The sequence below is a fragment of the Bombina bombina genome, chromosome 2 (assembly GCF_027579735.1).
Source record: "Bombina bombina isolate aBomBom1 chromosome 2, aBomBom1.pri, whole genome shotgun sequence".
NCBI lineage: Eukaryota > Metazoa > Chordata > Amphibia > Anura > Bombinatoridae > Bombina > Bombina bombina.
The window spans coordinates 1,373,190,306-1,373,206,163 of record NC_069500.1 but is presented as its reverse complement, the minus strand read 5'-3'; the positions used below and the strand labels follow the sequence as shown (position 1 = coordinate 1,373,206,163).

Genomic DNA, 15,858 nt, shown 5'->3' with positions numbered 1-15,858 from the left:
GCTTTGGTGTGGGCATTAAAGAAATTGACTCCCTATTTATATGGTCAGGAGTTCACTCTGGTCACCGACCATAACCCGTTGGTGTGGCTGAACCGGGTCTCTGGAGATAACGGCAGGCTATTACGTTGGAGCTTATCGTTGCAAACCTTCAATTTCACCATTACTTACAGACCTGGGAAACAGAATGGCAACGCCGACGGGTTGTCCAGACAAACCGACCTCAGCCCCGCATAACCAGCGGTCTGGACAGCCTTAGTCTGCCCCGAAAAGGGGTCAGACCGTGTCTGCCAGAGTGTTCCACAGAAAGGGAGCAATGTTACAGAAGCATTAGTTATTCTGTTGTGAAGAGCTTATTTCCCAGCAGCAATGCCTGAACCAGCAAGCCAGCGCCTAAGAAGGGCTCCAAGAAAACTGTAACAAGTTTCATTTCATAAAGAGTTAACTCTTTTTTTTTCAGCTTTTAGAAACTATTGTCTAATCACCTCTGGAGCCAGACTGCTAATTGATAAGATGAACTTGTAAACTTGTTATCTTAAGTACTGTAATCCTATTGTGGCCTGTCAAAGGACAGTGCTCTCTATCTAAATGTGTGATGGGGGATTTTGTGCTTCCCCCCCTCTCCCCCTGGGAGTGCCCTGTGTGCATGTAACCTTAATAAAAAGCAGGCTGGGCATCCCAGTCCTGAGTTCTTGTTTGACCCTCAATCGCAGCGTTGACTTGTTTTTGTGGGCAGAAGGGTATCCTAGCTGTACTGCAGCTAAGGGAGATTATTCTATATTTGCGAGACTCATATAGAATACTATGGAAAGCAGCTTCTCCCCTCTTTAGCAATAGGGATCCAGGCTACTAAGCGGTCCATCTCTCAGCGAGACTAAGGGTAACCGTAACAGACATTATTGTGTTTTCCCTGTTTGCAAAGCCAATGTTAAAAAAACCTTGCTGCATATCTATCTTGCCTTATGTTATTTTATCTATTCTACTGAAGCCAAATAATGGAAATGTTGTTAGCACAACAACAGTGGGAAGCCCTGTTATGTCCAGACTTAAAGAAACCTGTGCAAAAACACTTAAACCTAAAATAACTATTCCTTAAAAATAAAGGGATAGGAAGGTCAATATTACACGTGCATGATTCAGATAGAACATCTCATTTTAAGACACTTTTAAATTCACTTCTTTTTTCGCATGTAGTGGGAGCTAGTTGGTAAATGGCGCCATTTCAAATTTAAAAACTGATTTGAAGAGATCTGCAGACACAGTAGGAAAAACAATATCTTGATTATTATTATTATTACTACTATCATTATGATTTATTTGTAGGGCTCCAACATATTGCTCAGTAACAACCATTCTTTAGTAGTTTTGCTCAGCAGTTTGATGTCCCTTTTCCCTAACATAAAAACAGATAAGTCTCAATAACATAAAACAGAAAAAAACGTGTATGTATATATTTATAGATAGATAGATAGATAGATAGATAGATAGATAGATAGATAGATAGATAGATAGATATGTTATTTTATGTTGTTATTTCTTTTTTATCATTTTTAATTTTATTATTTAATTTATTTATTTTGACATTTTAAGAATTACATTTTGCGATGTTTTACAGCTACAATAAATTCTTATTCTATGCTTTACAAAATCCCATCTTTGACACGTATAATTTTCAGTGTGCCAGCTTGCGTGCTACTTTTATTTTATAGTTCAGTTTCTTGGAACCTTGATGATGCTGGAAAGCACAGCTAGGGGGAATACCATTAGTATAATCAGTGAGGCAATAAGACTGTGCATTCAAGTGGAAGGATGGCATTATAACGGCAAAGAAAAGGCATTACATCGAAATGTCAGCTCTGCCTTTATCCAGGTCATTGCTTCTTTCCAGTAGTTGGTTAATCCATTAGCAGAGTCAAAAGAGAATAGTAATGCACAAGCGCTGGCATTTCCATGAAATGACACTGTGAATGAACGAAACGCGTAAGGTCTCAGAAATAAGGTAGTTGTTAATATTGATAGGTAGTTTTAAATACCATGTTAATCAAGAAATAATTCTGAGAGTGACTTTTCTCCACAGTTAATTAACATGACTTGTAAGTGTCAGATTTTCTATTCTGATTTTAAAAGATCAGATTTTAAAGAGACATAACATTATAACCATTCATTGGACTATTAAAGACCCATAGTAATTTAAAGGTTTATATAATCTATATTAAAGATCATTGTTTAAAATGTTACTTTTTTACTTGCCTATAAAGTGACTTTAAAAAAAAATAACTAATGGAACTCATTAAGTTGTATCAATTTTGAATTTCCTGTTAGCCAATTATTATTAAGTATTTATTAGCCAATGAACATTAGTAGCAAATACACAACTGATAACATTATCTTAAAGGGACAGTATAGTATAAATTTAGATAGGCCATGCAATTTTAAATAACTTTCCAATTTACTTTTATCACCAAATTAGGTTTTTCTCTCCTGGTATTCTTTGTTAAAAGCTAAATCTAGGAAGGTTCATATACTAATTTCAAAGCCCTTTAAGGCCACCTCTTATCTGCATAAGGACAATACATATGAAGTATTTAATTGTTGCATACACATGTGCACAGTGTGCACGCATCAGTTATATTCTCCATATGATATTGACCCTGGGGCGTGCAGAAGATGCTGATTAAATAAATGTAAAAATAAAAAAAAATTGTATATAGTAAGGTTTCTAAAAATATTACAAAGTTCAATGTATTTGTATTTATCCTGAAGCATTGACCACTATTTTATGTAATTCCCTGATTGCTAAGGAAGAAGGCAAAGGGTTGAAGTGACATAAAATAAACTGCGCTAATGGGTAGAGTATTTATTGTTGCACTGTTGTATCCATATAACCATATGTCCCAACATTTCCCAGTTTAATGGGATGCAAGAGGTTAAAGAGCTTGTGGGCAACAGCAATGTGTTGAAGGGGCTGCATAGGAAGGGGTACTAGTTGTGGTTGGTCCCATGCTAGACAGGAAGGGTCACTTGTGACATGAGGATGTGTCTAGGCAGTCTCTGATTGTGTCTAGGTGGGTCATGGGTGTGGCTTAGGCAGTCTGCGATTGTGTCTATGTGGGTGATGGGTGTGTCTTAGGTTGTCTGTGATTGTGTCTATATCGGTGATGGGTGTGGCTTAGGCAGTCTGTGATTGTGTCTATGTCGGTGATGGGTGTGTCTTAGGTAGTTTGTGATTGTGTCTATGTCAGTGATGGGTGTGGCTTAGGCAGTCTGTGATTTTGTCTAGGTGGGTCATGGGTGTGGCTTAGGCAGTCTGTGATTGTGTCTAGGTGGGTGATTGGTGTAGCTTAGGCAGTCTGTGATTGTGTCTCTGTGGGTGATAGGTGTGGCTTAGGCAGTCTGTGATTGTGTCGAGGTGGGTGATTGATGTGGCTTAGGCAGTCTGTGATTGTGTCTCTGTGGGTGATAGGTGTGGCTTAGGCAGTCTGTGATTGTGTCTGAATGGGTCATGGGTGTGGCTTAGGCAGTCTGTGATTGTATCTAGGGTGGCGGGTGATGGTTGTGGCTTAGGCAGTATTTTAAACCTGAGACTCTGAAAGTCTGCAGTTGGCACCAGGCCAGACCTCATACCCCATGATAATCCTGCAAGATGTGAGACAATTAGGAGGTATATTATAGATATGTGTTTAACCTCTTCAAAGGTGTTAAACAAATAGTTAAACTTCACTCCAGAGCAGCAATGCACTACAGGGATCTAGCTGAACTGATCTGATGAGCCAATGACAAGAGGCATATGTGTGTAGCCACCAATAACCACTTAGCTCCCAGTAGTGAATTCCTGCCCCCTAAGTAAATCTAGATATGCTATCAACAAAAGTAAAAATTATGTCTGAATCAGGAACGTTTAAGGGACAGAAAAGTCAAAATTAAACTTTCATGAATCGGACAGAGCATGCAATTTAAACAATGTTCCAATTTATTTCATTTATCAAATTTTCTTCATTCTTATGGTATATTTTATTGAAGAGTAAAACTAGGTTGGCTCATAACAGCTCAGGAGTGTGCACATGTCTTTAGTACTCTATGGCAGCAATTGATATGAAGAGAACAAAATATAATTAATAATAGAAATAATTTACAAAGTCTCATAAAATATCATGCTCTGAACCATGAAAGATTTAATTAGGATGCAGTGTTCCTGACTAAAATAAATGTAGCTATTTTGGGATACTGTACCATATGTGTTGCAACCTTTTTGTACATTTTCCTTTAATGATTTGTTATACAAATACAAAAGTCGAAATAAAGAGAGAGATTGTATATGAACAATGAATCTGATTTTATGTGACTGTAGCCATAGCACAGAATAAAAGGCTGTTCCTCTTTGTATTACAAAAAAAAAAAATAGCTGAATTATGTTCACTGATTTTTGCTCAAACATTTTCTATAGAATACTGAGTGTAGATCATCTCTCTGTGTTGTGTCATATCAAGTGAAGGATATACCAAGAGATGTGAAGAAACCAGGCACAAACTAACTGGGGCTTAAACAAGTAATAGAATTAAAAATACCTCTTAAATGGCTGTGAGTCTGTGAGTAAAATGTTTTAAAATGTGTCTGCCAACCATATAGCCTACTAAGCACCCCCAATATAGGGACAGATTAAGAGCTTAGCGCTAATATTTGCGCATGAGAGATAAGGGGTTAATCACGGGTGTTTGCGCTCGTCGGGTTTACCGCTGGTATTACGAGTTAATAGCAAATGTGATTACGTGAGCGCAATGGATATTTAGACAATAATGTTTACTGTGTCTTCAGAGCTGTGGTTAACTGTTTTGCAAAACTAAAAAGTGTCACAAAACTCATTAAAATACATTAGAAAGTACAGTTACATTCATAATAATACAATCTAATAAAAGTTATATATAAAAAATATTGCACGCGCAAGTTATAAGTGCTCAAAGATATGAGATCTCAGTTGTTAGAAAAGGCAGGCAAAGGCCTAGATTTGGAGTTTGGCGGTAGCCGTGAAAACCAGCGTTAGAGGCTCCTAACGCTGGTTTTTAGGCTACCTCCGGTATTTGGAGTCACTCAAAAAAGGGTCTAACGCTCACTTTTCAGCCGCGACTTTTCCATACCGCAGATCCTCTTACGTCAATTGCGTATCCTATCTTTTCAATGGGATTTTTCTAACTCCGGTATTTAGAGCCTTGGCTGAAGTGAGCGTTAGAAATCTAACGACAAAACTCCAGCCGCAGAAAAAAGTCAGTAGTTAAGAGCTTTCTGGGCTAACGCCAGTTCATAAGGCTCTTAACTACTGTGCTCTAAAGTACACTAACACCCATAAACTACCTATGCACCCCTAAACCGAGGTCCCCCCACATCGCCGCCACTCTATTAAATTTTTTTAACCCCTAATCTGCCGACCGCCACCTACGTTATACTTATGTACCCCTAATCTGCTGCCCCTAACACCGCCGACCCCTATATTATATTTATTAACCCCTAACCTGCCCCCCACAACGTCGCAGCCAGCTACCTACAATAATTAACCCCTAATCTGCCGACCGCAAAGAGCCGCCACCTACATTATAGCTATGTGCCCCTAATCTGCTGCCCCTAACACCGCCGACCCCTATATTATATTTATTAACCCCTAATCTGCCCCCTCAACGTCGCCTCCACCTGCCTACACTTATTAACCCCTAATCTGCCGAGCGGACCTGAGCGCTACTATAATAAAGTTATTAACCCCTAATCCGCCTCACTAACCCTATAATAAATAGTATTAACCCCTAATCTGCCCTCCCTAACATCGCCGACACCTAACTTCAATTATTAACCCCTAATCTGCCGACTGGAGCTCACCGCTATTCTAATAAATGTATTAACCCCTAAAGCTAAGTCTAACCCTAACACTAACACCCCCCTAAGTTAAATATAATTTAAATCTAACGAAATAAATTAACTCTTATTAAATAAATTATTCCTATTTAAAGATAAATACTTACCTGTAAAATAAACCCTAATATAGCTACAATATAAATTATAATTATATTATAGCTATTTTAGGATTTATATTTATTTTACAGGTAACTTTGTAATTATTTTAACCAGGTACAATAGCTATTAAATAGTTAAGAACTATTTAATAGCTAAAATAGTTAAAATAATTACAAATATACCTGTAAAATAAATCCTAACCTAAGTTACAATTAAACCTAACACTACACTATCAATAAATTAATTAAATAAAATACCTATAATTATCTACAATTAAACCTAACACTACACTATCAATAAATAAATTAAATACAATTCCTACAAATAATTACAATGAAATAAACTAACTAAAGTACAAAAAATAAAAAAGAAGAGTAGATCCGGACCTCCACCGCGGACCCATCTTCATCCGGCGATGTCCAACTGAAGAATGACGGTTCCTTTAAGGGACGTCATCCAAGATGGCGTCCCTCGAATTCCGATTGGCTGATCGGAACAGCCAATAGAATGCGAGCTCAATCTGATTGGCTGATTGGATCAGCCAATCGGATTGAACTTGATTCTGATTGGCTGATTCCATCAGCCAATCAGAATATTCCTACCTTAATTCCGATTGGCTGATAGAATCCTATCAGCCAATCGGAATTCGAGGGACGCCATCTTGGATGACGTCCCTTAAAGGAACCGTCATTCTTCAGTTGGACGTCGCCGGATGAAGATGGGTCCGCGGTGGAGGTCTTCAGGATGGAGCCGGTCCTCATCGGATGAAGATAGAAGATGCCGCTTGGAAGATGATGGTTGCCGATCCGGATCTACTCTTCTTCCCGGATAGGATGAAGACTTTGGAGCCTCTTCTGGACCTCTTCAGCCGCCGGATGATGGATTGCCAGCCCCCGCTTGGGTTGGATGAAGATTTTGGAGCCAGGACGGATCGGTGAACCTGGTATGGTGAAGACAAGGTAGGATGATCTTCAGGGGCTTAGTGTTAGGTTTATTTAAGGGGGGTTTGGGTTAGATTAGGGGTATGTGGGTGGTGGGTTGTAATGTTGGGGGGGGGGGGTATTGTATGTTTTTTTTTACAGGCAAAAGAGCTGAATTCTTTGGGGCATGCCCCGCAAAGGGCCCTGTTCAGGGCTTTGAACTTTAGTAATTTAGAATAGGGTAGGGCATTTTTTATTTTGGGGGGCTTTGTTATTTTATTAGGGGGCTTAGAGTAGGTGTAATTAGTTTAAAATTGTTGTAAGATTTTCCTTATGTTTGTAAATATTTTTTTATTTTTTGTAACTTAGTTCTTTTTTATTTTTTGTACTTTAGTTAGTTTATTTCATTGTAGTTATTTGTAGATATTGTATTTAATTAATGTATTGATAGTGTAGTGTTAGGTTTAATTGTAGGTAATTGTAGATATTTTATTTAATTAATTTAATGATAGTGTAGTGTTAGGTTTAATTGTAACTTAGGTTAGGATTTATTTTACAGGTAATTTTGTTATTATTTTAACTAGGTAACTATTAAATAGTTATTAACTATTTAATAGCTATTGTACCTGGTTAAAATAAATACAAAGTTACCTGTAAAATAAATATAAATCCTAAAATAGCTATAATATAATTATAATTTATATTGTAGCTATATTAGGATTTATTTTACAGGTAAGTATTTAGCTTTAAATAGGAATAATTTATTTAATAAGAGATAATTAATTTCGTTAGATGTAAATTATATTTAATTTAGGGGGGTGTTAGTGTTAGGGTTAGACTTAGCTTTAGGGGTTAATTTATTTATTAGAATAGCGGTGAGCTCCAGTCGGCAGATTAGGGGTTAATAATTGAAGTTAGGTGTCGGCGATGTTAGGGAGGGCAGATTAGGGGTTAATACTATTTATTATAGGGTTAGTGAGGCGGATTAGGGGTTAATAACTTTATTATAGTAGCGCTCAGGTCCGGTCGGCAGATTAGGGGTTAATAAGTGTAGGCAGGTGGAGGCGACGTTGTGGGGGGCAGATTTGGGGTTAATAAATATAATATAGGGGTCGGCGGTGTTAGGGGCAGCAGAGCGGCAGATTAGGGGTTAATAATAATATGCAGGGGTCAGCGATAGCGGGGGCGGCAGATTAGGGGTTAATAAGTGTAAGGTTAGGGGTGTTTAGACTCGGGGTACATGTTAGAGTGTTAGGTGCAGACGTAGGAAGTGTTTCCCCATAGCAAACAATGGGGCTGCGTTAGAAGCTGAACGCGGCTTTTTTGCAGGTGTTAGGTTTTTTTTCAGCTCAAACAGCCCCATTGTTTCCTATGGGGGAATCGTGCAGGAGCACATTTTTGAGGCTGGCCAAGTCCGTAAGCAACTCTGGTATCGAGAGTTGCAGTTGCGTTAAATATGCTCTACGCTCCTTTTTTGGAGCCTAACGCAGCCTTTCTGTGGACTCTCAATACCAGAGTTATTTTTATGGTGCGGCCAGAAAAATGCCAGCGTTAGCTACGCGGGTCCTTACCGACAAAACTCTAAATCTAGCCGAAAGAGTTTTAACATAGAGATACATACTTATACATGTCTATACTTATTCTACATTTGTCTTTTTGCGCTCGTCTAATTAGTGCACAAGCAAAAATAGTTTACTTTCAACTCATAATACCAGCTAAATCAGACAAGTGCAAAATGACGAACTTTAAGCACAGTTCACGCTCGAGCAGGAGAGTTAATTAGCGCTCTACTTGTAATCTGGCCCATAATCTATCTTTCTTTCTCTCTCTCTTTCTCTCTCTTTTTTTTCTTTATTTCTTTCTTCCCTCCCTTTCCTTCCTCTCTTTTTGAAAGAGAGGGAAGAAATCAAAATATATTACCTAATATAGGGCTAGATTACAAGTGGCGTGCTAAAGAATATTTTCTTCTATGTGAAGAAGATTGGAATGTGAAATATTCATAACCCACATTGAGTTTAACGCAGTTGTTCTAACGCTTGAAATCAATAGACATTGTTTTATATGGATATTTTGATTTTGCATGTTGGAATCTGATGCATTTATGATCACACCCACAAATAATATTAGTGTAATTTGTGGACATTATTCATGTTCTATTCTCATTATTAGGTGATCAGTGCGGATCCTTATATATCACATTTTTAGATAATATGAGGTATATACCTGCTACTTGTGGGAGTTTACTTGCTGATATAAGTTATTTAGCTCCTACTCTCCTAACTAGCCATATAAATTAAAACTCATTTGTGGGGGCCCATTTTTTCATATATAAACTGATAGCCTCAAATCCATGAACTGGCAATACAAACTGCATTCCCCCAGTAATGTTATATAAGTTATATCGCTACTTGTGTTCATTACGTCAAAATTTGGCATTAGCACAGCCTAATACGGAGGTCAATTGTTTTTCTACAATATCATTGGTTGTTAGCTCTCGAATTAGAACTTAGTATTAGGAGTGACCTCATTTAAGTTATGCAGGTGATCTCATGCGAACATGAGGTTGTATATATCAATAATTTTACTCACACCAGTTGATATTGAGGTTGCGGGAGTCAATCTGACACATTTATGTTTTTTAATATATATTTTTTAAGATATATTTTTTAATTTATATATTTTTTATATTTTTTATTATTATTCGATTGTAGTCCATTTTTTGTTCATAGGACAACATCCTTTGTTTTAATTATATTACCATGTCCGCAACGGTATATATATAGATGAACAGTGTGGACACATTATATGAATTGTTTTATATAAAGTTATGTTCTACTAGTTTCTTGCGGTGGTTCACTTCCATATATGAGTTGATTAATTTTAACTCTATGAATTGGCAATATAATCGTATATCCCTTAGTAACGCTGCACTTTTTTATCATGAAGATACATTGTAAATTTTTTCTAAATTGAGGGTGTGTTCGATTCTTTAATGGCATTGGTTGTTAACACTCCAACCAATATCGAGCACTGTGAGTGATGACATCTCATTCTATGCAGGTGAACCGACACACATGCGCATTGAACAGCATTAGACGCTGAATAGGGTTTATAAGTTGTGACAGTGGCGTCACTAGGGGGGGGCGGGGGGGGCGGGCCGCACCCGGGTGACACCCACCAGGGGGTGACACCAAAAAAAAAAAAATTTTTTTTTTTTTTTTTTTTTTTTTTAAATTTTATTGAAATTCGAGGAAATACAATGTTGATATGCATGGATTTTTTTTTATTAGAGGGGCTGGCATTTGTGAACATTGGTGGGACTGGGGAAGATGTAGACACACAATTTTTTTGCCCCTTGAGCCAGTGCTGCAATTTCAACAAATAGTTTTCCCGGCTGCTTTTGCTTGTTTGTACTTTGCTTCTCCCCTGCCCAATTTCGCTATGAATGTTGTGGGCATGCCGTGGGGCTTGCAAAGTTGCGCTGCTAGCCTAAACCTGCCTGCCTATCTGTGCTCACTGCTCAGTGACATGTGGAGCAGTGGAGTCACTCACTGCTGTGCTGTCTCTCTAAACGGGAACTGGCAAATCATGAGGGGATGCCTTGCACCTGACCGCATGACTGTTTGACACTGTCTTTAAAGTGAAGGAGCCACGTATGATGCCCACCAGACCATTACAGTTATGGTACACTAAGTGCACACTGAACAGGTAGGAGGGCGGGCGGGGGTCTGGGGGTGGGCAGAGTGCAGAGGTGATTGGCCATAAGAAGCGGTAGGCACGCGGCCCGGGGCTGTGCACTGACAGACTTGGAACAGAGTCAGAGAGCAGAATTTTCATAGTTTGCACCTAAAACTTTTCTTTAGTGATTTATTTTTAGAGTGCTCTGTTTATCTTTCATTTGATGCTCTGCTGAGCCAGGGAGCAGCTCTAGGCATGAGCTTTATAATTAATGCAGTGCAGTTTACATATTTTGTATGTGTGTGTCTGAGTTTTTGTGTGTGTGTTTTTGTGTGTGTGTCTGAGTGTGTTTCCGAGTGTTTGTGTGTGCATCTGAGTATGTTTTAAGTGTGTCTGAGTGTTTGTATGTGTGTTTGCCTGTGTTTTTGTGTGTGTCTGCTTTCTGGGGGGGGGGGGGGTGACACCATAACTTACCGCACCGGGTGACACCAACCCTAGTGACGCCACTGAGTTGTGATTCTGTGACTGTTGTATACACCTGATGAAATGGTCAATATGACCGAGAAACTCGTTGTGTGACAATATACAAACTTAATAAAGTCTATATTTGTTTTATATTTTTGGATCACGACTTTTATTAGCAATATTTTACCCCTGACTTCCACATTTCACTAGTTCGATATTAACCCCTTAATGACCACAATGTACCCTGTATGTCACTGGTCATTAAGGGTTTTTTCAGGACATAATAGCACAAGTCTAGCAAGAACACGCTATTAATGCCCTCCCTCCAGCAGGCTTTGTGGAATAGAGCAGTCTCAACGCTGGTGGCAAGTCCACGCTATAAAACAATCAAGTCCCAAAAAAAGGCCAGCGACATACAGGGTACGTCGCTGGTCCTTAAGGGGTTACTTGCAAATGGGTAAACACTAACATCGATCTGGCGTTAATAGAAGCCTGTCTAAACCGGTGAAGTCCAACGGCTGGCGTGAATGTGTTGCTGAGGGGATAGCTTTCTGGACAGCTACTAAATGTCCAGCAGGCGTTTTTGTGGCACTTCTCAAGTGCTTTATACTTTGTAAGTATAACTATTACTGCGTGTTTGTAGACCAAGTACCACTGATTGTGCACTATTGTGGCGCCTTCTTCTGCTCTAACCTTTTCAGATTACCTAATATAGGGCTAGATTACAAGTGGCGCGCTAACAAATATTTTCTTCTATGTGAAGAAGTTTGGAATGTGAAATATTCATAACTCATATTGAGTTAAGTTGGTCTAACGCTTTGTCGTGTTAGCACCTGAGCGATAAGTGTTATGGTTTTTTTTTTTTTAAAGAATGCTGCAGTGAAGTCTATTGGGAAAAGAAGTTAACATGGTTACAATATTTGAAGTCCTAAACATAGCGTGCTTTGGGTTTCGCTCGCACACTAACTTTTCACTTTCAACTTGTGATATGTGCGCCAACCTGCCGGTCTTAAAAGTTTACTTTCAGCGTTTTTAGCATGTGTGCCAAAAAAAATAATCTGGCCCACAAAAACTAAATACACCAATGGATGTAGCCCTCTCTGGCAAGCAGATAATTAAATAGCGTCGGTGCCATGTAGTTTAGACTTTTGAAATAGTCCAATAATACATTGCACCAGAGTTTAAAACAAATTAGGTCATGATTTGTAATCCACATTTAGTACCCAGAATCTTAGCTGCAATGGAAACTCAGTATGCCAACTGTTACTCCTGCTTAGCTCATATGGTGGCAGTGCTTGAATCGATTTTTTATTATTTTCTGAATAAAATATGTGGCCTTTAATATGTTGGTTTATCATTTGTGGCTTGTTTAAAGCTGCACTGTGCTATCGATTAAATGAACAAATATTTTATATGATATTATAATACTTATTGTGCTACATTAAAGAACTTGTGTCTGACAGAGTCCTGAAAGCATACCCAACGTTTCACAGTATTTGTTTGTTTATTTGTATTTATTTAAACTAGATTTTAAATTAAATAAATAATTTTATTACATTTTGTTTTCACTTAAAAACTGTATTCCTCATACTTCTCCACTGCAAAGGACGTTTTAAAGGGGCAACAAAGGAAAATTATATGGAGCATTGCACCTGACACCTTCCTCCATAGATATAATTGTTTCTTGACTTTATTGTGCACATGTATTTTTCTTTACTTTGCATTTTATTGATGGTTATGTATGTTTCATTCACTTAGGTAACTACACTTGTGAACACCAGTAGCAAGGGTCCGTCTGGAAAAAAGAAAGGACGCTCAAAAAAAGCGCACGTGTTGGCCGCTTCAGTAGAACAGGCGACTCAAAACTTTTTGGAAAAAGGGGAACAAATTGCAAAAGATAGCCAGGATCTAAAAGAGGAATTGATCTCCGCTGTTGAAGACGTACGCAAGCAAGGTTGGTCACCTGTTATAATGCAAACATTTAAAAATACGGTATAATCACATGCATTGTGCATGCACTGTGTAATAGCATTATATTACAGTGCTATTATTTTAATTAAGTAGATGTTTAACCCCTGCTCTAGAGCACTACTGAGACCTAGCATAGCACATCTGATGAGCCAATGAAAAAAGGCATATGTGTGTAGTCACCAAGCACCAGCTAGCTCCCAGTAATGCATTACTGCTCCTGAGCCTACTTTTATATACTATTAAATAATGGATACCAAGAAAACTATGCAAATTTGATAATAGGGTAGATTCTTCTCCAAAGCTTCTCCAAGTATCACAGACTTTGAGATCCATGTATTATAAGGTGAGCGGACAAGCTTCTCAAATTGATAAGTTGTCTGCTTGCCTTTGCGGCATACGTGCAGCGGATCCTGTTTGCCTGCTGCCTGTATGTATCATTACACCCTCAACTGAGATTGTATAGCTAGCCCCTTCGTTTGTGCGACCAATCACATGAGAGAATGGCCTGTAAATCATCCTGTGAGAAGATGGCTCATATGTGCAAAACTGCCCCGCAAGGGCTCCAGACCAGCTTATGTTGTACAAAAGTGGACCACACAAAGTGAAGTAATACAATAGATTTTACTTTAGAATTACAAAATAGAACATAAGCACGTTTTTACTCTGGAATGTCCATTTTATTTTCAGGTGCCTCCTTTTTAGCGCAAAAAATAGGAGGGTACAAAAAGCTGAAAGTAAAAAAATATTTACTAATATAAAATGAAACATATACTTGCTATACATAATAAAATAACATTGTCAGCTAATATATATATATATATATATATATATATATATATATATATATATATATAGAGAGAGAGAGAGAGAGAGAGAGAGAGAGAGAGAGAGAGAGAGAGAGAGAGATAGAGAGAGAGAGAGAGAGAGAGAGAGAGAGAGAGAGAGAGAGAGAAAGAGATATTGCTCATTCCTGGGATGTTATTTTAAAATGTATAGCAATTATATGTATATGTTTATTTGTTTTACTTTGAACTTTTAGCGCTCTCCTATCTGTTTTTTGTGATTTGTACTACCCGTGGTTTCATCTGAGAAGGAGAGGATCTTTTGGGAGTGGCAGTCAATTCCTTAGTCTATGCACAGTATCTCCTAATTAGTATCCTTTTTAGCGCAAAACAAGAACGTCTGTAACTTTAAAGAGTGTTTCTTTATATTGCATTTGAACTGGTTGATATATTATTGCACTAAACAACCTTTACTACAGAGTGGATAATTAACAAAAAAATATAGAAGGACAAATTGCTGAACTTGTCTCTACACCAGGACAAACATTTTTCTTTAAGCACTTTTTTTCTGGTAAAGATTTTGAGAGTGAGGGCAACCTTTTATATCTGCCATAAAACATTGCAGTGTCAAGACCAGAATGGTTTGAAATCATTTTTGTTCAGAGCAGAGAGCTGGGTTGTTTCATTACTTTTAATATTTGTGTAAGCTTTAAAGGATTTTGTACCTAAAAGCTTAAAGGGGCAGTCTAGTCAAAAATAAACTTTCATAATTCAGATAGGGAACCAACTTTCCAATTTACTTTAACGTCAAACTTGCTTTGTTCTCTTGGTATTCTTAGTTGAAAGCTAAACCTAGGTAGGCTCATATGCTAATTTCTAAGCCCTTTTAGGCTTTCTTTTATTCTCTTATCTGAATGCCTTTGACAGTTTTTTTCACAGCTAGACTGCACTAGTTTATGTGTTACATATACTTAACATTGTGCTCACGCCTGTAAAGTTACTTATGAGAGGGCACTGACTGGCTTAAATGCAAGTCTGTCAAAAGAACTGAAATAAGGGGCAGTCTTCAGAAGCTTAGATACAAGGTAATCACAGAGGTAAAAAGTGTATTAAAATAACTGTGTTGGTTGTGCCAATCTGGGGAATGGGTAATAAAGGGATTATCTATCTTTTTAAACAATAACAATTCTGGTATAGACTGTCCCTTTAACTGGGAAAATGTAATACCCACAGTAAATGAGGATCTGAGTTTGTAGCACAGTTATTAATTAGAAATGTTTATGCACAATGCTGTGTGTCAATGAATTTACAAATATGATATTAATGCTTGGTTGGATTTAAAATATTTTTTATTCGTGCTTTTGGATTTGTGTTTTTAAATGGTAAAATAGTTTTGCTAGCTTTTTAGAATGGTGCTGAACTCTATTAGATCTTATATTATATTTGTCCTTGCATGCAGCATTTGTTTAGGTTCACAGTTGGGGGCGGAACCATTTTGCAGGGGGGCAATACCCCCTGGCTCCCCTTGAGAAAACCCAGTGCTTAGCCTTAGATGCCAACTGAATGATGGCGAATAGAATGCTCACTTAACCTCATGTAGTGAATTTCTTGCAATAAGCAATAAGATACATTCAACTGAATTGGTATAAAGACAAATATAAATTAGGTGTCATTATACCAACACAGTTGTACAGTTGTAAACTATTGTTTTTAAAGGGACATGAAACCCAATTTTGTTCTTTCATGCTTTAGAAAGAACATACAATTTTAAACAACTTTCCAATTTACTTCTATTATCTAATTTGTTTCCTTCTGATAATATAATTTGTTGAAAAACATATCTAAATAGACTCAGTAGCTGCTAATTGGTGGCTGTACATAGATGTTTCGTGTGATTGGCTCACTCATGTGCATTGATATCTGAATAATGGAGCAAATTAAATAACAGAAAAAAATTGGAATGTTGTTTAAAATTGTATTCTCTAAATCATAGAAGAAAAAATGTGTTTTATGTCCCTTTAATATTTTTCAAACTCTAGTGAAATCTT

At 37.6% G+C, this 15,858-nt stretch overlaps 1 protein-coding gene across 1 annotated transcript in view; it reads left to right on the top strand.

Annotated features, from left to right (window-relative positions):
- LOC128647574 (catenin alpha-2-like) overlaps positions 1-15,858 on the top strand; it is a 624,661-nt gene that overhangs the window by 224,366 nt on the left and 384,437 nt on the right. The window contains exon 2 of the mRNA XM_053700331.1: positions 12,816-13,011. Coding sequence (XP_053556306.1) covers positions 12,816-13,011 — 196 coding nt within the window. The remainder of the gene's footprint in view (positions 1-12,815; positions 13,012-15,858) is intronic.